A 24182-nucleotide genomic window follows, 5' to 3' on the forward strand; every position below is an offset into this window, starting at 1 on the left:
CCGTCTAGTAGGGTGTGTGCAGTGACCAGATCATACTCCAATACTGGGCTGCTGACAAGATAGAACCCCACATCCCTATCAACCCATCTGGGTGATATGCTGGACCAGAGGATAACAAACTGATACGCCCCACCACCCAATAACTCAAAGATGAGCTCCCTCCTCTCCCACCAACATTAATACACATCTGAGCTACACAGGCATGTGCTTAAACCAATATACTGATATCAAATACTGGAAGACAAGGGTTTCATAAATAAGATACCTACAAACCTTACTGATCTAAGTCCATTGTTGCTATTAAATTGAATATCAACTCAGAGAAATTGTTGAAGTAGAGATAGGGTTTGTTCAATTCTGTTTTAAACTCAGGATTTAAATGGTAACATATAAATAAATTAATCAGTGAGAAGTTTTTTTTGTATAGTACATGTGTACACCAGTAATGTGTGAAGAAAATACCTCATTATTGACCACAAATATTAAATATACAAAAAAGCAGGATACACGTTTGTCTGAATAAGCAGCACGGCTAACATGTAAAGTATATTTGACATGCAAATTCTCTAAAGGTTTAATCACCGGCACAAACACACCTCTTTCAATGGTGCTTTAGAAAGGCGGACTGCTGTGTTTCCTGGCAAAAGCCTAGTACAGTGTAATTTTTTTATTTCTTAGCAGACGCCCTTATCCAGGGCAACTTACAATTGTTACAAGATATCACATTATTTTTATATACAATTACATTATTTTTTTACACATTATTTTTTACATACAATTACCCATTTATAAAGTTGGGTTTTTACTGCAGCAATCTAGGTAAAGTACCTTGCTCAAGGGTACAGCAGCAGTGTCCCTCACCTGGGATTGAACCCATGACCCTCCGGTCAAGTCCAGAGCCCTAACCACTACTCCACACTGCGCACTGTGTAATGAAACACAGTGCACTTTAGTAGACAGATATGAAGACTAATCTCACGTGTGTACATCACAGTTAGGGCTTTGCCACCTGGGACTTATGCAACATCACCTAACAGGCCATGCAGCTAGTAAATCACAATTGCATCTCTTTAAAAAACTATTTGTGTAAATACGCCACACAGAACGGTTCCCCCATCCCTTCCATACATTTACACTGTACAGACACATCTCCAAACCCCCTAATAGTTACAAAGTGCCCCCCACCCATTAAAGTAATTTATCTCCATATGTGTTTATCACTGGGCTATGGCAGATACAGGAATAAAACAAGCTTCTGGCTACTTTTACATGAAAAAAAACATCAAGTGAATCAAGTGAGCTCCTTCTCCCTCTTGTGGTTGTTCTACGCTACTACAGGCATTCGAATTTTACTTTTGGGGACCGATAAACAAAAAATATATTGAAATCACATTGTGTTTTTCATTCAAGATCATTATTATTATTATTATTATTATTATTATTATTATTATTATTATTATTTGGTCATTTAGCAGACGCTTCTATCCAAAGCAACTTACAGAGACTAGGGGGTGAACTATGCATCAACAACTGCTGCTGCAGAGTCACTTACATCAGGACCTTGTTTTTTTTTTTTTGTGTGTGTGTTTTATGTCTTATCCAAAAGACGGAGCACAAGGACTTAAGTGACTTGCTCAGAATAAAAATATAATTGTGCAAACATTTTGCATACAGTACTGTATAAATAACAGCTGTTCTTATCAGTTAAAATATGTTCATATGCTTTATTTCATTCTATTTGATTTCAGCCTCCTGCCTAATACAGTTGATTGCTCACATTCTACTCCACTTGCAACACTAGCGGGTTATCGGGTTCAAGTTCGGTAGAGAAAAATCTTAATAAATCCATACTACATCTTTAAAAGATTTTACAAGAAATAACATTGAAATCTGTATCACAGCCTTTTAAAAACATGAATATCTGACTAAAGAATCGTGATCAATATATTTTTCAGACGAGGCCATTGAGCAGTAAAGTGCCTGTGGCGTTGAACACAGCAGTCGATTCCTTACGGGCCATTTAACAAACCCGTCATGATCCAACTAATGCTTTGTCATCCAGCCAGCGTGTCATCCAGCTGCTCTAGTGCTGCAGCGAAATGAAAGCCCCTGGAGGAGTCAATCTACCACACCCCGGTAATCCAATCAGTCCCTGAACCAACAGACAAAAAGGCGGTTTGTTTCCAGTGGCCTCGGTACAGGTGGCTCTTGGTTTACCCAGATTAACACAGCTCTTGTAAACTACAGTATAGGGGAGTTACAAACCTCGTCAAGAATTAAATTCTTAACAGGTGCCTGTAGGAAAAAGTAGGTCACTCTGCAACCCACAGCATGCAGAATTGCACCTCACTACAAACACCAGACCTCGGTTTAAGATTCTGCAACCAACACACATACCAAGTCTACCTGTCACATTTTCCCAGTTGTCAGGTCACTACGGTACATTGACTTCCAGTGAAGCGCTGTATTTTAAAACGTCGCTCCTCACTTTTATAAGGCTATCTGTGGTTTTTGGTCCTGCCTGTTTGTGTGAGTAATCTATCCCTTTCAAACTGCCCCGCACTCTAGAGATCTGCCAAGAACGTTCTCTTGGTAATCCCAAGCACTTGAATAAAACGCTATGGAGCTCCTTCACTTTGGAACTCACTTTCAGCATCTACTGTAAGCTTCTAATTAGTCTATCTGTCCTTTTACTAGCAAGCAGTTAAGAGCAGATTTTTGCCTTGGGATGCTTGAACACAAAGGACGCTGTAGAAATGAAACTGGTACAGTATAACATAAGATGATCAATTGTAAGCATCTCTTACAATTACAGACTAAGTTTAACCACACTGTGCAGGACTGGATTAGGACACATTCCACGGTGGATCAGCTGCAGGACTTCATCGCATATGTCCCAGGTTCATTTATAAATCGTATTTACTCTTCTGTAGAGGCAGTAGTTGCAGATACAGGGTTGGAAATCTGACTCCCGTTGCATAGCAGTTTGATCCATTCCTGGTTTTCCTGTGAGTTTAATAAGACACACCTGAGCTTGTTACAGATACACTGTGGCGAATCAACACCTGGAATGGGGGAAACTGCCATGCAATAGGAGCCTTACTTCCATCCCCGAGATATACACCAGATGCTGAATAGATGAAAAGAAGCTGTGCTAGATCTCTGCTAAAATTTGAAAAAGCTCTGTTTTACTGCAATGATTCAACTGGTCTAAATGGTAGGAAGAGCTAAATCCCACCTCGGTCTAAATATAGTATTTAACTACCATCAATCCTGGCATTTTACTTGTTTCAAAAGACAGAAATACACGAAAGAGACTCGCAAACACAGTTAGAGATGCTGCTTTCCACAAAGTTCCTTTTAACAATTCAAACTCTAGTGGTATTTAGACCGGCCTTTAAATCAATAGATAGACTCCCCTGTGTGATAACCTGTCCGCTCATAGCCAGCTACCCAGTACTGTTCCTGTGTTATTTAATTATACCATTAAGATTAAAGCCCTGACATTTGATATCTGTTTGATGTATGATGGCGTGTAAACTCCATCTTGCACTGTTCAATATCGGTGTTGTTTTCCTGTCCCATTTTACCTAGTTATTAGGCAGACCTTAATAAACAGCAACTCTGTTGTGCTTTGTTCTGTGAGTGTTTATATGCTGTTTGACAGCGCATCCTTTTATCAGGATCAGCATGGTTTAATATGCTGGAAGTGGGAAATGCTACAGCACTAGACATTACAGTTTACACAACACGAAAGCTAAAAACGTAGCTTTAATACAGTTACCTACTGTATTTACATAACATTAGCGCCAAGCAGCTGTCAGAAACTGAATCATGTCCGCAAGCGATCACAAGCAATTTACACCTCTGCTGTAGTCACAACCGTGCTGTTAAAAATGGCTGAGGAAAAAGGCATTCATGAATAATATTCTCGTAAAACCTAAACTGTGGATTACGCTGGATGATCAAGTACTGTACTGGAACGTACAGATTAGTACGGTCATCCTTGAGCAAGCGAATGAAACGACCTCAGTATAAATTTGCATTGCACTAGCATAGTAGGTATTTCCATTCTTACACGTATTAAATAATAAATGCAACCTGCATGCTGTAAAACTGATTATGGCTACGACAAGGAAAGACAGCAGTAGAACGGACCTGTAAAACTGTACACAGTTAGAACACAGATCTCAGATTGGAATACTACTTATTGCAAGGCTACCGCTACAGATCAGTTAACTACGGGAATGCAATCATTCTAAATAAGTTATATATGATTTTCTTATGCGGTCACTTTGATCTGTCATACATGATGTACCCTGCTTCTGGGGTTATGCTACATTCTTATATATGTCTTTTATTAGAATTGCTCTGTCTCTCTAACCCTGTGACCCCTGGAAGAGAATTGCCTGTGACAGAGGGCAAGAAAGGTCCCGGCTTCAATTACCTTTTTACAATGGAACAGAATAGAGAGTAGTGGCTTTCTGATTGGACGGTCTGGTTTAGATGTCGCCTATGTAAAGAGGTTGCAAATCTACCTTCGATAGAGGACTCCGGTTGACCTGGTGCAATTGTGTTATATAGTGTTTACACATTATGCGGTTGCAATTCATTTTAGAGCACATCGATATTATTAGTATATTAATGCCATACCGACACAACACTTCACAGAGAAACGGACAGTGTGTGTCACCAAGCACTGGCGATAGGGTAAATACAGTGTCACTCTTCATAGCCACTTTAGGACTGATCTAGGAACCAGGAACCAGTTACTGCTAGATTTTGCAGGACTTTAATATATAAATTAAAACAGATTTTAAAGACATCCTCCCCCTTTGCAACATGTCCCGGTTAACTTCATGGTACGTAACAAACAGCTGCGGATTCAAAAAAAAAAAAAAAAAGGATTTGTTTATTGTCTGCATACAAACGATTAGAACTGGCGCTTTTAACCACTTGGAGCTGGAGCTGTAATGGAACACTGACCCCTGTAGGTGAAGCGAGGTAATGACATTGAAACGCTACCCTAGCAAACTAGTCAAGTCTTTCTGCAGTGTGTTAAGAAACTTACTGTGGGGGCCATACAGTAGCCAGATCCCCCCCCCAGTCTCCATCAGATCCATGCAGGACACTGCTGTGTTTTCACTGAGCACAAGGTGATAACCCAGATGTCCATGCTGAGAATGGTGAGCACACACGTGAGCAATGGCCATCTGTTAATAGATTTCTTGTTGCACCGATACTGCCTATATTAACAGTACAGGTCCACAGTGTAGTAACAGTGAGAAATTAACCTTGAGACCTGTCGTTTTCTAACAGACTGATCTGCAGGAATAAAAAGCTTGAAGAATCTTGCCCTATACCTTGTGCCTTGTTTTTGCATTATTAAAAATGTTGCAGTTGCTCATGGTTAGAAATGCACACTAGCTACGCACTCAGTTTGAGAAGTAAGCCCCTTGTTTAATAAATTGTTCCTCTCCTACAGATGCATGAACAACTCTGAAATGAAACCTACAGACTCAGGTGAGGCTTATTCATGCTGTGATCTGTGATCCATTCACAGCAGATAATGCAGGATACGTGGTCATTTTAATAATATACTTTAGCAAGGGGAGTTCTGAAACCCAGGGTGCAGGGTGCAGGGTGCGTTTCTAAACCCTGAATTACCCTATAAGCTCATGTTACTCTGTATAACCATTTCCTGTCAAATATTATCAGAATAAAAAGATATTTTGAGAAAACAAAAAAAAAAAAACCCCATGTGTTGTGCTTTTCTGAGCTACAGCACAACTGAATTTGCAAAGGTCATGCATCAACTGATTGTGCTGCAGGACCTAGTCTACATAGAGCACCACGGCATGGCTATACCTAAGATAGAGGCTCCTAACAAAAGGTCATGATATGTGTAGTTTCCTCAGACAATTGGTTCAGATGACCGTTCCGTTAAATTTGGTCTAACAGTTTTTTGACCATATTGTAAATCCCACCCAATCAAGCCACATGGAAATGTCTTCTTAACCCTACCCTATGAAAGTTAATGACCATCTCCCTTGTTTTCTTACCTGTTGAAGTTATGGGCTAAATGAATGAAGATCTCCACCTGTGTTATATTTAGCAGACAGTCAGTTACCTGGCTTGGGATGAGCGGTAGTCAAGATTAGGGGTGTCAGTTTCCAATTTGTTTTAAACATAGTGGAAATATTTGAAACCAATCAGAATAGCCATCATGAGAAGGTTTCATTTCACTTATACATAAATGACTGCAATGTTTCTTTGTGTATAATGCTGTATGTGTGTAGCATTGAATAGCAAATGGAAAACACTGTGAAGCAATAATGACAATTAAATCAATTGGCCTTCTCTGTATACTGAACATGTATATTTGACCATGTTAAGGCATGGTCAAGATGTAGGTAAAAGTGAGACATTCTATAGTGCCTTCTAAAAGTTGACCATGGTGGCCTTTTTCATGGTGTTTGTGAAATAGTACCATGCTATTCCCATGATTAAGCTATGCATTTACCATATTTTACCATGGTTTGCCATGTTTGTTTTTTAATATACTTTACCAAACCTTGCTATAGTTTATCATGCTTGCCTATGCTTTAGCATGCTTTCACTATGCTTTGTTACACTTTGCTTTTTCTATGGTAAACTTGCATAAGGGGTAAGCATTACTAATGCCATGTATATATATACAGCCAAACAGCATTTGCGTCATGGCTATCTGGGGTTTCCCACCCACACAAATGCAGTTCCACATTTACAGCTCTGCCCTCGCAGCAGGAATGGGCTTCTCCAGATGGTTTGTAGATTAAATATATGCTGAGGTAATCCCCTATAGAGCCCTGCCATCTCGCATTTACTCCACACTGAGCTGATCGGTTGTGACACGGAAGTCACTGAGCTTTTTGTATCTATGATCTCCTGGAAGGCCTTTGAGACAGTCATCCAGGCCTCTCAATTAATGTTATTGAAAAGGTTAAAAAGGTCAGTCCAAGCTGACAACACACACACGCACACACACACACACACACACACACACACACACACACACACACACACACACACACACACAACACATTCGCACACACAGTGTTTATGAGGACTTTACATTGACTCCCAGACTTCAGATCTCTAAAGTCCAGAGAGGGCTGGGAGAGTAAGGGATCAACACAATAATACAATAATGAAAGGTACAGGGGCTAAAGGAAATACTGGTGCATTTTTATGTTTGAAGTATCTGTTTAAACATTGCAGGGACTGTATCCTCATCATAAGGCTGGTTTTGTCAGTGCCCTTCCTTGTGAGGACTCTCCCTCCCCCGAGGTCCTTGAAGTACAGTTGGCCTGCAGGCTCATCAAGAATAAATAATAAGTACTCCAGTTACTTCTGGGGATGATTTTACAGTTTACATCAGAAGACATTACCGTCATGAACGTAGGGACAAATCCCTTGGTACAGTGATCTGAAACATCTTTGATTTATTTTATTTTTTCGACATTGGGTAATTTTGCATATGTTTTTAGTGTTTTTAGAGTATTTTTCCCCTGTAGGCTGCTTATTTCCATTAAAGTAATGATAGTTTTTAATAGGGACTCTCACGGAGAAAGGCAGATGTTAAGAAATGTCCAAAATACTTGCCAACAGATGCACCACTAAATAACTCAGCATTGTTGCTTCTGTCTGTGTTTTAACTATATTATAATAACATGCTATGTTTTTTAGTATATAGCCATTCAGGGTTTGACTGTTTACCTACTGTTTTATTTTTTTATTAAAGAGTCATTCACACGTCTTGTGTTACTGCCCCCCCACCTGTTTCTGATGTTCAATTGCAATCCCTCTGAGTGGTTCTGATGCCAACTGCAATTCTGTGTTTAACTCTTTTTATCCGGTGTTCAGGTGCTTTCACTGGCGTTCAAGGCCGGCTCTTCTGTTCTATCTGCCTGCCTGAGTTAAGTATTGTCAAAGCCTTACTCCAGCACTGCGCTGGGAGCAACGCCTCAGCCATTGTTTTGACCAGTAAGTGGATTTTGTGTGGTTATGTCTCCACCTAGTGGTGAAAACATAGCTACTATTTTCTAATGGACTAGATTACGACCGATAGTGAGACACAGTATGTGATTCTGAATAATAAAAGTTTTTGAATAAATATCTTTTTAAAGCAATTTCTAAAAACATGATTATAATGATGTATCTTTATCTTATGTATCTTATTCTGTGTGCACCAACACATAGCCACAACGCTGCTTTGCATGACTCAAAAATGTCCATTAATTTCTGTTTTACAGAATTAGGATTAAATACAGTACGCCTGTACTGTGTTGTTAACCGTGTTTTGGGGGTTTTTTTTATACAGTTGAATAAGTCACAGTATATTTTAGTTTATCTATAGAAGTAAACACATTTCACAGTACTTTGCTCACAGTGGCGAAGTTAGTTATTTATCTCCTCTGGTCCCCAGAGGACAGACTATTAACGCAATGTGAGAGTCAGATATGTAATGTTTATGAGGCTCAGAAATGTGTTTAAAAATAAATAAAAGACGGAAATAACCAGCATCATTTGTTTCCTACAGGAAGTTGACAGTAAGTTCACAGTTTACTAATACAGTAGGCTACACCTGTGTTTCCAACACAGAGAATGCTGTCTACTTTATTATTATTATTATTATTATTATTATTATTATTATTATTATTATTATTATTATATCTTTCATACATATATACAAATTACAATTGTAGCCATAATAATAAAAAATATTATTATTAATAATAATATTAGTAATATTATTCGTATTATTCGTATTATTAGAGTATGAAGTGTGCCAAGATGCTTTTTGCATCATCGTATGTTTCTTTTAAATGGAGGTCGGGGTACAGAAAAAGCCATCTTTTTTCATTCTTAATATTATCACAGCTCCTAAGATAAGGTTTATTAAAACGTTCTAATGTAATAGCGCCAGTCCTGTTTTCTATGCTTTGCAAATGCTCCTAGTTCACAAACAAACACGGTGACTGAGACACAGAGACACAGTGTTTACCATCCGCTTTATACGGACAGCATTTTTCACGAGACAGGAATGGCTCCTGGTCCTGTTGCAGCATGTAACCGGTGAGATGTGGGTGGCAATGCGCGCAACTTAGACTGGCCTCAAACATCCCGGGTACACTATGACTGCAACATTCTCTTGAGTACAAATTTAAAAAAAAATACTCCAAGATTGACAAGTTATAACAATGATGTATTAGACAAACGCCTTGTCATATATAGTCATTGCTAGTGATGGGACAGAAATGGACCATTATTAGTAAAAAAAAAATATTGTGCAGAATATTGTACATATAGGTCCATGTGATTGTTAGGGTCTAGTCAAACCGGGCAAGCTAGTTTAAGACAGTAGTATAATACAATAAAAACAGCCTACCTCGTTATTTCAAAGCTGCAGCCCTTTCTCAGCAACATCGCTCTCTTTCTCATTATAGAGGATCTTTCTTTACCGAAGTATACATTGATATCCGAATTCATGAGTGCAGTCACAGCCTCCAGAAACTCGGAAATAAATTGATCCTCAAACAAGCGCAGGCAGTAACTGCGAAAACTCTGCAGAAATGACACTGCCGTCAAAAAAAAAAAAAAGTAGAATATTTCAGTGCAGAAATTGAAAAGGAAACATAAAAGCGACCGGCAGACTTTCTCTTGCAAATAAAAAAAAATATATAAGAAAAAAGAAAACGTCCAGACGATGAATTAAATATGTTGCACCGTAGTGTCGTTAACCGATAAAGAAGAAAAGTCAATCTATACTGACTGTGGTCTTATTTTTATGTTTCTTTCAGGGAGATGCGGTCGGTACCTGTCCAGTCACAAATCTCTTATTTTTTTTCAAAAGTAATGACCTGAAACGCGAGTCAGCATACAGTCAGGGCTCAGTACTTCTCAGTGGTAGATATACCACTCCCTCGGATGCCGTCAACAGATCCTGCTGGGTCCTAAAGCCCGGTTTGATACAGAAAAAAAAATCACTTAAATACTGTAAAATGCGTAAAAATCTGTTTACTACCAAAGCATAACGCATTTCAGAATTTCTACCCGAAATCCTTAATATATTTCTGTAGTCTGGGACGTTATATAAATGCATGGCATTAATTATTCAACAATACAATCGATCAAGTGGTGGGATTGCTTGAGAGAGAGAGAGAGAGAGACTAAAAAAACAATACATTAAGTAACTTTAACTAGGTAATGCACAAAGACCTATGGTAATCCCGAATTCGCTTGTTGAAGTCACAAAATGGGCCCGTGTCAAAACGAGCCAGTTTTACGTGTTTGTTTAGTTGTTCAAGGTTAATTTACCAAACACATACAATACACGATTTTAGCTAACCTACCTTGTGTGTGTATTTACTGAGTATGTCGAGGTCAATTGATTCTAATAGCAATGGTAGACAGCACGAATAATTATAATCCAGATTAATTTGTTTCGCTGACCGCGCTGCGTGTTCCCCAAGTGCAGGTACGTACCATTGAAAATATGTTCTTTTTTTAATTATATCAGTATACGGCCTACAGTAAGTAAATGTGTATGCACCATTTTTGGGGGTCAGGTGTACTACTCGAAGTTTTAATATACCATAACAACAACTGAATAGATGAACTAAACAGTTAATAAATACCTGAATAAGAAGAAATATAGCCCGCGAACTACCACTTGTGGCACTGTAAACTGTCAGACATTTAAACTAGAACACGCTATACAGAAGGCGCTGTGCTGTTTGCTGTGTGGTCTGTACACATAGCAAATTTAAAAAAAGTAAATACTTGAGAACCTTCAGCGATTCCCTGACGGAGCCTGTCAAGCCTTACAAGAATAGGAGTTTGCATTTCATAACTGGAATCGTACAGTCAGCAAATTGTGCGTAAAAAAACAAAAACGCGCACACACACACGTTAGAAGCGTTTTCTCTATATCCATCAGTCAAGTAAGGCTCCAGTGGAATACTGAACAAACAAATCACATTAAAACCAGAACGGTGATTCCCATGTTGTGCCTGATGCATTCCTTCTTAGCCCGTAATTGTTCAATATTCCTTTATACTATATTAACACAAGAATATGGAAACTCATTTAAAGAAGAACGCGCTATTTGTAAAAACACGAGTGTAGGACTTAAATAGCACATACTGTAGTTCCCCCAGAACCGGACTGCCTCATTAATGTGACATTGTTGTAATGCGTTATGATGCTCTGGAGACACCTATTCATTTTCTGTGGAAACTGTGCAGCAGTAATGCTTTCATAGTGCGTTCTACTGCTGAACAATATAGTGCTTAAACTAGGGATTTGAATGAGTGGCATTTATAAATCCACTAGAGCCGAGAATTCCACTACTCTTCTTAAATATGCTGAAAGGTAAAAACATGGTGACCATCAGGCTTGTCTCATTTCACTAGCGTGCTGCTGGATCAATACCATAATCCAGCAATCACATTCACTCTCACTCAGAGTGCCCTAATGCCTGTTTCATAAGAACTGGAATCCATGGCTTCACCATTGACATAAACGGAATGTGGTTTTGTGTGGTTTAAACACCACAGTCACTTATTAGGGCAATGTATGTGTGTTTACCCCCTTTTGTTATATAGTATAACTTTCTGAATATGCCATAGCCAATGATCTTCAATTTCAATACCAGCGACACTGCAATAGTAGTGTGATGACCCTGTTTTGATGTGTGGTGCAGATAATCAATGGGGTGTGGCTGAACAGAATGCTAATCTGTATAATATATGGTATTGCCTGTGGTGATAATTTCTGGACAACTCCCCATTGCATGTACAAGCCTGGGGCATATTGTTAACAGATCATTCAAATAAGAATGATAGTTGTCTCAAGAGATCTGTTTCAAGTGCTCAATACAATGCATGAAGACAGCGCTCTCTTCATTTCTACTGCTCCTAATGCTCAAGGGGATTTATCACTGTGGATCGTGATGTTATCACCATGCTTTTTAAACATGACATGTCTTCTGAGGTATAGGCATCAAGCATAGCAGCTGGTTTACAGTCCTTTCCAGAGGTGAGCCACAGCCTCAACCATAAAGCAGCCGTCCCCTTTGGCTTTGATCAATTCAGAGAGCAAGGCAATCCCCATGCACGATGACTGTGATATATCATAAGAAATGTGGCCGATGTGAGTGTGGGAGAATCGGCACGTCACACAGCTCACTTCACAGGAAAGGTGACTGGAAGAAAAAGCAATGTTTAGTTGAACAGGAATCCCGGTTCTAGTTCTGTAAAGATTACTCTACAGTTCTGATATACAGGGGACTCCAAACCTCCCGATTGAAGCTTCAGTTATTATTGTACTATTGTAAAATATCTTAACTCTGCACACAAAGAAGTTGCTTATTCCATGATCTCGTTTAAATGAATACATAATTTTACTGATTCATTTTTGGCACTGCGTTTGAGCTTCTTATTGCTTTACTAACACTTGCATGGTAACACTTGACATTACGTATCTCTAATTACTGTGTATTTACAATGTTATTATGCATAGTTACAATGTACTCAATCTGTAAACCTTTTTGCATGATGTATAGAAGTGCACGATTGTATCAGAAAAGGGTTAGGGTCTGCAAAAAGATTTACACATTAAGTACAATGTAACTATGCATAATAACATTGTAATTATGTGTAAGTAGCACACATGGATTTACTAAGTAACTACACAGTAGTTAGAGACCACTTTGCCTCAATAGGAGGTTATAGTGACATCTTCAAGATTTTTTTTTTTAATCTATTTATTTTTCACGTCTCTTTTACAAGAAATACCTGGCCAAAAGATGGCAAATAAACATCAGCATCACATATCACACATGCATCATTCAGTTACAAATATTACATCATCAAAGCTGTTATCTGCAAGTTCACAAAAATCATGCAAACATTATGCACAGTAAAACAGGAACCGCCTTCTGTTACACAATTATCAACACTTGAATTCACACAAAGATACCAAAGAACAGAGTTAAACCTCTTTTTAAAGATGGTTCCAGGACCAGAGAGCAATGCAACTGAAAGCATTTTTAAATAATGACAGAGACCTGAGTTTATGTGCACTGGTATGGATTGTTCGCAAATCATCAAGATAAGTTAGTAGTTAATTATATTATAGACATTATTGTTTCAGTTGATAGTGCATTATTGTGTACAGTTGATAGTTTCAGTATGGGTTTTATAATATTGTAGTTAGGAGCCATTGGTACTGTAAAAGGCGGTGCAATTTGGGTTCTGTGTTATAACGAGAATGAAAGCTTTAGTGCAGGGGTGGCCTAGCTCTGGAGAGCTGCAATCCTGCAGGTTTTCTGGATATCTTGAAATCATTAATACTAAAGACCTGGACATCTTTTTTAGTGTTGACCAATTAAGAAAATAATTGGTTCAATAGTAACTGAGAACTCAGGTGGAATGAAAGCCAGAAGACCCTGCGGCAATCCAGGACCAGGATTGGCCAGTTTTTATGTAATGGCATTATGGGACAAATGGGAGCCATACACTGCTTTATAAAGGGCTGCCTTTTAACATATGAAAAAAACGAAAAACTGTATGGTGATCTGCACTAGGGGAATCAGTGGGCCCCACACCTCCTCCTTTCTGAAAATGTCTCATCTGTAATTTATCAAATAAATCGTATGAACAAGCCACAGCAAACAGAAATTATAATTTCCAAGGCGGTTCCTCTGATGTGGGAATATTATAGGAATACAGCGATATCGGAGGGATTGCTCTTCAGTGACAGACTATGATAGAGATTGATATAAATCTAGAGAGAAGACCACTATAGAAAGGCCAGTGGAGGGATATTAACACAGAATCCGTGATGCAACAAATGAAAAAGTCATGTGGTTTGTCTGAGCTGAAGGATGGCCTCTTAAACACTGCTGGTTAAGAGGCGCTGGGTAAGAAGTGTAGACATACCTCTGTTGCACCCGGCTTTGTTCCAGCATCGCGTCTCACTAATTGCATCTATCTTCACCCTAAATAAACTTGTCACACTTTATCTTGTCACTTCTTAAATCCGCAAACCTAATTACTCTTTGAGGGGAAGCCCTCCACAGATGAGCAGGGGCTAATTCTCACTGCACCTAATTCCCCACACTCCATCCTCCTTTTAGCTGTCAAGTGTCACGACTGATGAATGAAAAAGAACACTGATGGGCACAGTAATTAAAGCTGCACAATGAGACAGGATTATCTCCTACTTAGCCCATTTTTTGGTCAGCAGTTGAATGAACTTGGCGAAATTAAAATGTATTATTATGCACACTGTATTTTATCACATTTTCAATTTAATTGGATGAATTTATTTGTTGGAAACGATGAGCTAAAGTCACCAGTGAGCCGAGAGAAAACACCAGCGAGATCAATACAGAGTTTTATGATGTGCTGTTGTTTTGAAACTAATAGAGATGGGTGATGAGAGAACTGGTTTAACCCTTGATAGGTCAGGCGTCGTTACTTTTTAATAATGAAATCATACCAAATCTAAGTTTCATGGTAGTCGGGTGACCTAAAAACCTTTTTTTTTACAGGTGGATACAAAAATGCCTCCAAGTCTAAAGCACATCTGTGAACTGTATAAAACTGCAACAACTCTAAATAATAATTTATCCATAATTATAAAACTTGTGAGATATGAAGAAAATAGTAAGAGAAAATGTTTCTTCCTGCAACATTCCTACGGGCTAGGGTTGCAACTGGGACAGCCTTGCCTGAGGTTTAAATAACATAGTGGGGAGTGATTGAAGGAGGGAGCCCAGGCATGCAAAAGCTGGTTTAATGTTGAATGTCTTTTTATTTTGAAGAGGGCATCATCTATTTGTTCATATTTTCCCTCAACCCGGAAACGCTTGAGGCTATCTGGAGGAACATTAGACTCCAGAATGACTGAATTGCAATTCGTTTTTGTTGATGTTTGTTTATTTCCTTGTCTCCAGATGCTTTATTATGTATTATGTTTCTGTAGGGAAGGTGAGCTAGAAAGTGGAACATTAGAAAGAGGGTATTTTATTACACACAATCCTGTAGAAACGCAATCAGACCCAGTCTTTAATTCACTTCTTTTTTAATCTTACAATAACTAGAACCAAATAACTAAGCTATATATGTCAAGTTCTCTTTAAGACTCTCGCAGTGTGTTCTGTTAAAAAATGTGTAACAATAACACAATTTTTTCTTGTTTAAAAAAAAATAGGAGTTAAGTAAAGAATGGAGGAAACTTAAATTTAATTAAATCAATTTAACTTCACTCGCTGTTTGCGATCGGTTTGAATTAAAAATAAACAGCTGCCTTTTTTTTTTTTTTTTTTACATTATCAATGAAACAGAATCATAGTCTCAATCAAGTTACGGGAGAAAAAAACAAAGTCACAATCAACACTTTTCCAAGAGTTTAATTGAACTGAGTCAGCTAAAAAAAAAAAAGGGACATCACATGATCAAAAATAAAACCAGAAAACGAAGCGTCCTATATAGAGAGAACAAAAATACATAAAAGCAATTGACCTTCTGTGACTGCTGCACCCTCACAATACTTGCAAACTCTACATCTGACCAGTAACTAATTAGAGTTTAAAAATATTTTTTTGCATGAACCAAACATGAATATCTTACACTTCAAGTAGGGCATGTTTTCAAGTATTAATGTCTGAATTACTTTTAGCTGGAATAAGTGCTTTAAAACTAGATGTTAGTGCCCTACACAAAACTGTGTAGTCCAGCCAATTCAAGATATAATGTTTCTTGAGGTCACTTCAGATGACTCAGTCCCAAGGCTCCAGAGCTAAGATCACGCATTCGTCTCAGGACCTGGAGATAATGGTGTGTATCACAGCAGTGGATCAATTGAAAGAACATTTGGTATCCTGTCAAGTCAAATTGCATGCCTGGTAGGGGGACAGCCTACATAAACAGCCTTGGAAGTGTTGCCTTTTCTTTGTGGCTGTGCTACAGTAATTTTCCTGCTGGGATTCCTTCCGTTTTATTGGAATCAAAATGGTTAGGCGATGCAATGGCCCACAATAAATCTTGCAGGTCACTGTGACAGGTAGAGCATTCTTCATTTCATGCACAGCCTTGGTGTGCATCCTGAGGTTCAGGTACTGTACAGACAACATCGGAACTGTTAGGATTGCATAGCACATTAAACAATCACAGAAACTAACATAATGCAAGCATGATGTGCTTCTTTATACAATGCGTGTTCCAAAGTGTATTTATTTTTCATATTTCAATAGCCAGCTTGTAGCAGTGATGTCACAATAGCAATATGTGGAGCCTGGAGTGGTGAATAGGGGATTTGACAGCCACGTTTATGCTGTACTGCTTTACATTGGAACACACTTGGGGTCATGGAACAGCATGTTAATATTATTGAAGGCAGTAACATCCTTTGCTAATTGGTTTGATGCACCATGTTGTAATCGATCTGAATATGAAAGATGATCCAAATGTAAAACGTGAATCCTTTGATTAATGGGTTCGATACATGGGTGTTGTTTTTGGAAACAGATTATATCAATACATGTTGGTGTTGACATATATATTAAGAATGTATGCTGAAATCCTTCTCTTTCGATTTACATTATGTTTATAGCAACTTTGCTAACATCCGTTTCAAATACCTGTAAAACCTGTAAAAATATATATTTTAGAAAACAAAACAAAAAAAAAAAAAGATTTCTGGATTTGATCCCCATTGTGGTAAACACATTTTAAATCCCATTTTAATTGGGCAATACAAACCATTTGTTCTGGAACCGCTTCCAACTCCAAAACTAGATTAGTTTTACATTCCACTTCGATTAGCAATTCAATTTCCCTGTAGAAGTGAATTTCTGTACTTAATAGGCAACCCACTGCTTTTAACCCAACTCTTGCTCAAATGGAATATACCAGTTATCATAAAATAGTCTTCCCAAGTAAGTTTCAATTTAAGTTTTACACTTAAAAACATCGTGACATCAAAATATGTTAGTCAGGTAGACCTAAGAACAACGCTTGTCTTCCAATAAAGTGGCTGCTGATATTCCACTGCGATATGGTTTAAAAACCAAAGGTTCCGAGCCAATCAGAAGATGACAGCTCCACATCCCAACTCCATGAGGCGTTTTATAAACACTCATGAGGGCGTAGGGTTAACCTGTACAAACCACTCCTCTGAAGCTTCAAGACACACGGCTATGCCTCACAATGCACCTGGGGGCTGGGGTGCATTAGTTTTACCCACGTCTTCTCAGGTGTGCACAGTACCGTTTTTGGCTATTTTAGACTGTTACAATGGACACATTGGTCAATACTGCCACTGCGTTGAGGTACAACGCTGTTGCGAGGGCATCCATTATCTTGCCCCTTGTGAAGTCATTGATCCCCTTCTTCTTTCCCATGATTGTTGCTGAATAGTTGTACACACCTCCCACACACAATAGGTGCATAGTTCCAGTGGATCACGTGACACACTGTCGACCAGCGGGGTTTTCTCATCTTACTTGCATTGTCAGATTCTTCAGTGCTTTTGAAAAGGTGTTAAAACCATGGAATAGAACTGTGCAGACATATTTAGAAATGCATGAGTGAAAAAACCTGCTTCCCCTTCCTTTTGAATTGTGGTCTTTATGAATCTCGCTTCTCTGTCAAGTGCAAAGAGCGGGACACGACTTGCTTCATTATGAAAACAAGAAGTCAGCTTACAGGGTTTCATTTGTGCAGTTATTTTACACTAGCCCATGTAAAATAATCCCAACACATTTCTGAGCAGAGAGCAATTAAACAGTTGGCTTGGTAGAAAAAAAACCTGCCAAAACACACCAATACCAGGGCAACCAGGAGCCTTAATATAATTCAGTACTTTTCAATAAAATAACCTCAGCCAGGGATCATTAGAATTAGCATTGACTCCCTGAGGTCCTAATCAAGCTGAATACATGCTTCGAAATTCCAGTCCTCTCATTGTAAAGCAGAAAATGTGTACAACACAGACAAAAAAGGACAGATAGACTTGAACACGATCAGGTCGTTAAAAGGAGCGACAACACAGCCCTTTTTGCATGCTTTTTGCATGCTTTTTGTGAACTTGCAGATAGAATCCCTCGAAAGGAGCATATTGGGAAGTTTTGTTTTTGCAGGACTACGGTAACTATGGTAATTCGACCAGTCAGATAGTTCTAAAGCAGAGCAGGTGGTGGCAGGAATTTCAATTGAGCATGTTTTCTGTCCACTGCTTTACCAATTTCCCACAGGGCCTGGGGGAGGCCATTTCCTTGGTTGAAAACGTGTTAAGAAGAAACTAGGGCAATTCCAGTTTTCTTGTCTTGGACACTAGACTTGCCAAGGTCAGGCAATGCCCTTGCTATGAACAGACACTGAGTAACTGAAAATGGCTAAATGAAAGGGCAACATGTCTATACTATTGTTGCATTTGTACCTACATGTTAGCAAGTACATGGCTTCAGCTGTCACAGACTGTTTTACACACATTGTGCTTTATGTGTTCCTAATCGAGTGCTGTGCCATTGCTGGCGTTAATGTTCTGATAATGGTTCTTCTTGGGTTTATTTGTGGTAATGCTATGGCTTTATGGTGACATACCAGTTGTATTAAGCCAAGGGAACACAAAGCGACTTTTTCAGACACAGTGGTTGAAACCTGGTTGCAGGAGACTGGGGGACCTAGTTTGAGGCAACTTTGCTGCATCAAACCCCAAGTCTCCCCTGGTATGCCGTGCAGTGCCCTGAAACCTAGTCTCCTGAAACCAAGTTTCAATCCACAAAGTGGATTCATGTTCAATCAGCTTCAGTCCTACTTTTATGTAAGGGTTTATAATGCAGTAAGTGGACAATTATAGTTGTAGGTGGTTACTAACAATATAGACAGTAAGTATGCTGTATTTACACACTTACATTTACAATACAAGTGAATTACAATGGGTGACATGAGCAATTACAGTGTCCCGTAATTGCAATGAAATTAGATATAAATATCATCCCAGCCTTTTCACCCAGAGAAGAATAACAGCGTGTGACCGTGACTTGTCAGTAAAGTATTACCTAATTTTTGCCTTGGCTTATGCAAGTATCAAATGATTGAGATAACTGATAGATAACCTTGGCGTTGCTGCCAAGAGGGTGTTTCTGTAACACAGTGATTCCATCTCAGAGGGATTTCCTTCCCTTTAAGAAATTGTGATTGGAGGTCCTATTAAAGAGGCCTTGCAGTGTATGGACCCACTGCAGTACTCAGATATCCATCACAGGCTCTGTTGCAAGTTTGAGTGCTGGTTAAATAAGAGAGAGAGATGTAAAAGACAGCTATTAATATACAATTTGTATTCAATATTTAATATTTAATTTGAGAGGAAACATTTTCTGCAAACGGGGTATGAAGGCAGGGTTCTTAAACCTAGCCGCTCTTGCTGTGGAGCTACACTGTAGCATAAATCAGAAGCTTTCTAATTCAGCTAACAGAGCTGTATCATACATTATAAACAACACAGAATATACGTACCATATCAATATAATATAAGGAATGTCAAAAGCTGATGCAGGCTGGTTATAATCGGAGATGTAACTATTACTCAATTGATCGATTATTGATCACCATGGCTCATATTCTGTGATCCTCAATTAGGCATTCATCAAACCATCAACTGCTTTGATGCCATCGCGTAGTTAGCTACCCAGTTACACGGGCTTTCCATTACGTGTTGCCAGACTAAAGCTCTTCCGTTTGCATTTGCTAATAAATTTTGCATTTTGCATTTGCTAATGAAAAATTGAATGAATAGCCATAAACATTTTCTCAATGGATATGTATACTGTATATATATATATATATATATATATATATATATATATATATATATATATATATATATATATATATACAGTATATATGATATTACTATGTGCAGTAATATTGCACATAAATTTTTTAAGGCTTTTGCGAAGAGTCGACACATTTATTTTAATAATAAAGTGTTCTCAGTGCAGCAATAATTGTCAACTATTGCCTGTCCCATAGTCAGAAAAAAATGCTTACTGACTGTATCATATGCTATGGTCCTACTCCACTGAAACAGTGAAGCAAACAGTCAACCCAATGGCACCTGCAATTGATTCAAAATCTCTGCTTAAGTAGCACTGCATGGAAGCAGAGTTTCTTTTGATATATATTCCTATTAAACTTTTGAAGTCTGGAAAAGTGGTGTGAACCAAGAAGACTTTAATAAACAACAGCAGCCGTTGCAATACCTTTGTAAACCAATGTCACATTCCAGCAGCAGGCTCTTTTGATGTATTATTTCTTAATAAGGCTTGCTTCTAAACAGACTCTTAGTATGATGCAGAATAGCTGACAGCAATGTTATTAACATTTGATCCTGTTTGGAAGTGTTTTCGGACTGAGCATTGGTGTTTACCTTGATAAAGGAGTCAAATGGCTCCAATTTATCTGAATGTCATGGTATGTTTGGTTTGAGAATTACAAAAATAGATTCCATAAATGATGTAGTTAATATAGTACCAGACACAGCATAGCTGTAATAAGTCTACCAGCTATTTTGCACCCATTTATATTAATTTCTTTATTGATTCTAGTTTTCTCGCTAACACCACCATCCCACGTTATTAAATCAGGCCCAAGGTGTCATGCAATATTAATATTAAAACAGTCTACTTCAAAGTAATTTAGAACATAAGAAACGTTTGGGAACAAGAAAAGGCCATTCTACCCATCAAGGTTTATCCCTTGTTAGCACACCATTCTCCCCTATTGGGGGGAACTCATTTAAAAGCACAGAATCTAGTCTTTTTGTAAATGTTCCCAGTGTTTTAGATCATCTTCACCTGATAGTCTATCCCATGTATTTATAACTCTCTGTGTAAAAAAGTGCTTCCTACCTTCTGTTCTAAACTTACTTTTACACAGCTTCTGTTTATGCCCTCTTGTTTATCTCTCTGTGCTAAATTTGAAGTAGTGTCTTGAGTTAACTTTATCTATAACATTTATGATTTTAAAGACTATAATCAAGTCCCGTCTTTCCCTTCTTTTTTCTCGGCCGAAGAGATTTAATCATTTTAACCTGTCCTCATAGCTCATGTCATTAAGTCCTGAGATCAGCCAATAAATAAGTATAGCTAATGCAGAGTTTTAAACTGTCCTTTATAATCCCAGGGCAACAAGCAGGCTCAAAAGGAACATTTAATCCAACAGCAAAAACTGCTGCTCCCTATGAGGGATGTACTCAAAGTGGAGAGTGAAACGTTTGGCTTAACTATAGAAACAAACATGCCGTACAACTCTGAATTCTACGGCAGAGTAAAGTGGAACATGATTGAGACACAGCTTTAGATAAAAGGGGAACCAAGTGCTGAGAAAGGTGTTTGTTTCTAAAGAACAGATCACATAAAGGAAGGCAGATAAGTGATACAAAGAGACTCCTGTACTTCCTAGACGATAAACTGCAGAACTTAAGAGCTTGAGATTGGGAAGTATCAGCAGGTTGGTAAATATATGGGACTGGAGTGTGGTAGTACAGTACAATGGAAAGGCTACGATGTTGTGGATATTGTAGCACAAGGGCAGCTGCAGTACACTATCATGAGTCATCATTGCTAGAAATAATAGCACAGTGGTAACATGTACATGTATGACATGCCAGTGGTATCACAGTGAAGAAACCAATACACATTACAGTAGAACGGAACCCCATGGGCTAGCGTTTTAGGATCACTGTGCAATGTTGTGCAATATCTGTGGTGTTATTGTGCAATATGATTTTTCTGTAATGAACTAGTTGATGGTTGCTGTAAGCTGTTTTCACCACTGAGGTATATCTTGCCTTATTATTGCATTACTAATTTACTGTGTTTAGTTTATAAATAAACGCCTGGAAAACACATTTTTGTGACAAAAATAAACCCGTGCTGCTTTATCTAAAGGGACGAGATCAAGGTAGCCTTGTCATGTAAATATTCGATGATGTTAATAACATTCCTTTTTGTTTTCTAATAGGTGGTGCTTTAATTTCAGTGCATTCAGTACACAAGCAGTTGATGGTACTTGCAGCCCCTTGTATCTCCTTTGTGTGTTAATAGGATTATAATACCATACCTATCAACATTGAGTTTTCAAAATACAGGAGCTTTTGCAAACTGAAATCTCATACCTGTCAACTTGTGAAAATAAAAAATCCTGAGTGGGGGCAATCTGTGATACCTTTTTTTTTTTTTTACTGTTTCCCCAGGGTGGGGGGGGGGGGGGGGGGGGGGTGGGGGTGTGCAGGTGCGTGGCTAAGTATGTGAACTTGCCTCGTGCACTGAATGCATGCCTGCCACAGGACTCCCCTGGGTCTTAAACCCTGCTATGTACAAACGGGATTGCAGTAATCACACACCGGTGTTACGCAGAATTCAATACCCCATGGAAATCAGTTTCCCCTGCTTATTGTACTACATGCAATCAGGTGGTCTGGCGATTCGTCTTCTGCACTTTCACCACGGTTTGTTTTGGCCGAATCCCGAAGTGAACATTTTTTTCTAAGGTTAAGGTTAGGTTAAGGGTGAGGGTTAGTCTATATGCGCCCAATTGCTCGTCAGATTTTTCTTTCCAGACGAAACGCGGTAAATTACTGGCAGGGGAAACTGATTTCCATGGGGGAACAGAATTTTTCGTAACACCGGCCATGAATTTTGTAGACATTAAAGGGTTGCTGACATATGGGGGTTTAACGGTAGAATTCGGGAGAAAATCTGTCCCAGGAGAAGGGTCCAAAATACGGGAGACTCCCGGTGAATACAGGAGAGTTGACAGGACTGTACTACACTAGGATTGAACAATGAATCAGCCGTGCTGTTCACAGCCACTACATTAGGACCTGACAGAGAACAGTAACTGAATGCATTAATGTACAACAGTATGTCTTTTGGTTAAGAATAATGAAAATGATATATTTCATCAAGGTCAAGCTAATTATCATCAATGCACTGCTCCAGCTCTTCTTATCTTGCATAAAATGTTTTTTTTAATGAAAAAAAAAGATGCTTAAATTACTTGGTAAGTATAATCATTGTAAGGCAAAACTCATGAGTTGGGTTCAAAGAATGTGTTTTAAAGTTTGTGCTCACATACTTAGACCTGCCTATGGTGATAACATGTATACAAAGACTCCAGAGCTCCTGCTTGAACTAAATCAGCTGTTGCCAACCTTATCATGCGATTAATGCAAGACGATACCTGCAATCACTGGGAAAACATTAAACCCCACCAGGTTCTCCCTCCACATTCTTGCTCCCAGTGGATAAGCTCACAAGGCCAATGTCATTCCATTCATGTGTTTTGTCATTACACCATAGTCGTAGTTAATTTTTCATTTAGAGAAACTGATTATTGTTCTGTAATAAATAGAATAGATTCCAAATGGATAAAAAAAAGACTGACGTGTTTGATAAGGCAGTTGCCTTGTGACAATCAATGCTGCACTTCACAAACCATGCTCACACAACTAAAATCTGAATGTTATTTAGTTTGTACTGTAATTCTGAAAAACTGAAAAATGGTATTAACTAGAAACTTAAGGTCCTCACACTGAAGAAATATCTGGAGATAGTGAGTCAGACTCTCACTCTATATAGCAGTAATGTGTGTGTGTATTTCTATAATTGGAAGTCTCTGTGTATGAAGGCTAGCTCATTGAGGTGACTGCATGTTATCTTAAATGAGCCATGCAGTAGAACAAGTAAGCTTTAATCTCTTAGATAGCAGAGGAGTATTGCCTTGTCACAGTGTCAGGATACTTTGAATGCTCCATATATACCTGGTTCTTTGTTTCCGTGGACAACTATTTGTATACAGATTTGGTTACCAACGCCTGTTTCTCTAATTACCTTTTTGACTGGTATCGCTATGTAAGGGGCCTACAAAGGCTACAACCTTACAAAGGGGATCTCAGGTTAAGGAACTCACAACCCCCTGGTTTCTGAGCTAGAACTGGTCCTTTATTCAGTTTACACCATCATGCCCAGTGTTTAACAAAGCTTAGTCTAACCATATTAATATGACTTTCAAGGGACCTGAGCTTAAATTGTGACAATTTGACACATTTGATTGATAATAACCATT

The 24182-nt window shown here is 38.5% G+C and overlaps 1 protein-coding gene across 3 annotated transcripts in view; it reads right to left on the bottom strand.

Annotated features, from left to right (window-relative positions):
* LOC117396917 (GTPase-activating Rap/Ran-GAP domain-like protein 3) overlaps positions 1-9917 on the bottom strand; it is a 108807-nt gene extending 98890 nt beyond the window's left edge. For 2 of the 3 annotated variants that reach the window (XM_059005313.1, XM_059005311.1), the window contains exon 1: positions 9431-9917. In XM_059005313.1, coding sequence (XP_058861296.1) covers positions 9431-9531 — 101 coding nt within the window. In that variant the 5' untranslated portion in view covers positions 9532-9917. The remainder of the gene's footprint in view (positions 1-9430) is intronic. The other variant, XM_059005317.1, reaches the window with a different exon arrangement.
* Positions 9918-24182: the final 14265 nt, after the last annotated feature.

This window comes from Acipenser ruthenus, chromosome 31 (genome assembly GCF_902713425.1).
Source record: "Acipenser ruthenus chromosome 31, fAciRut3.2 maternal haplotype, whole genome shotgun sequence".
Taxonomy (NCBI): domain Eukaryota; kingdom Metazoa; phylum Chordata; class Actinopteri; order Acipenseriformes; family Acipenseridae; genus Acipenser; species Acipenser ruthenus.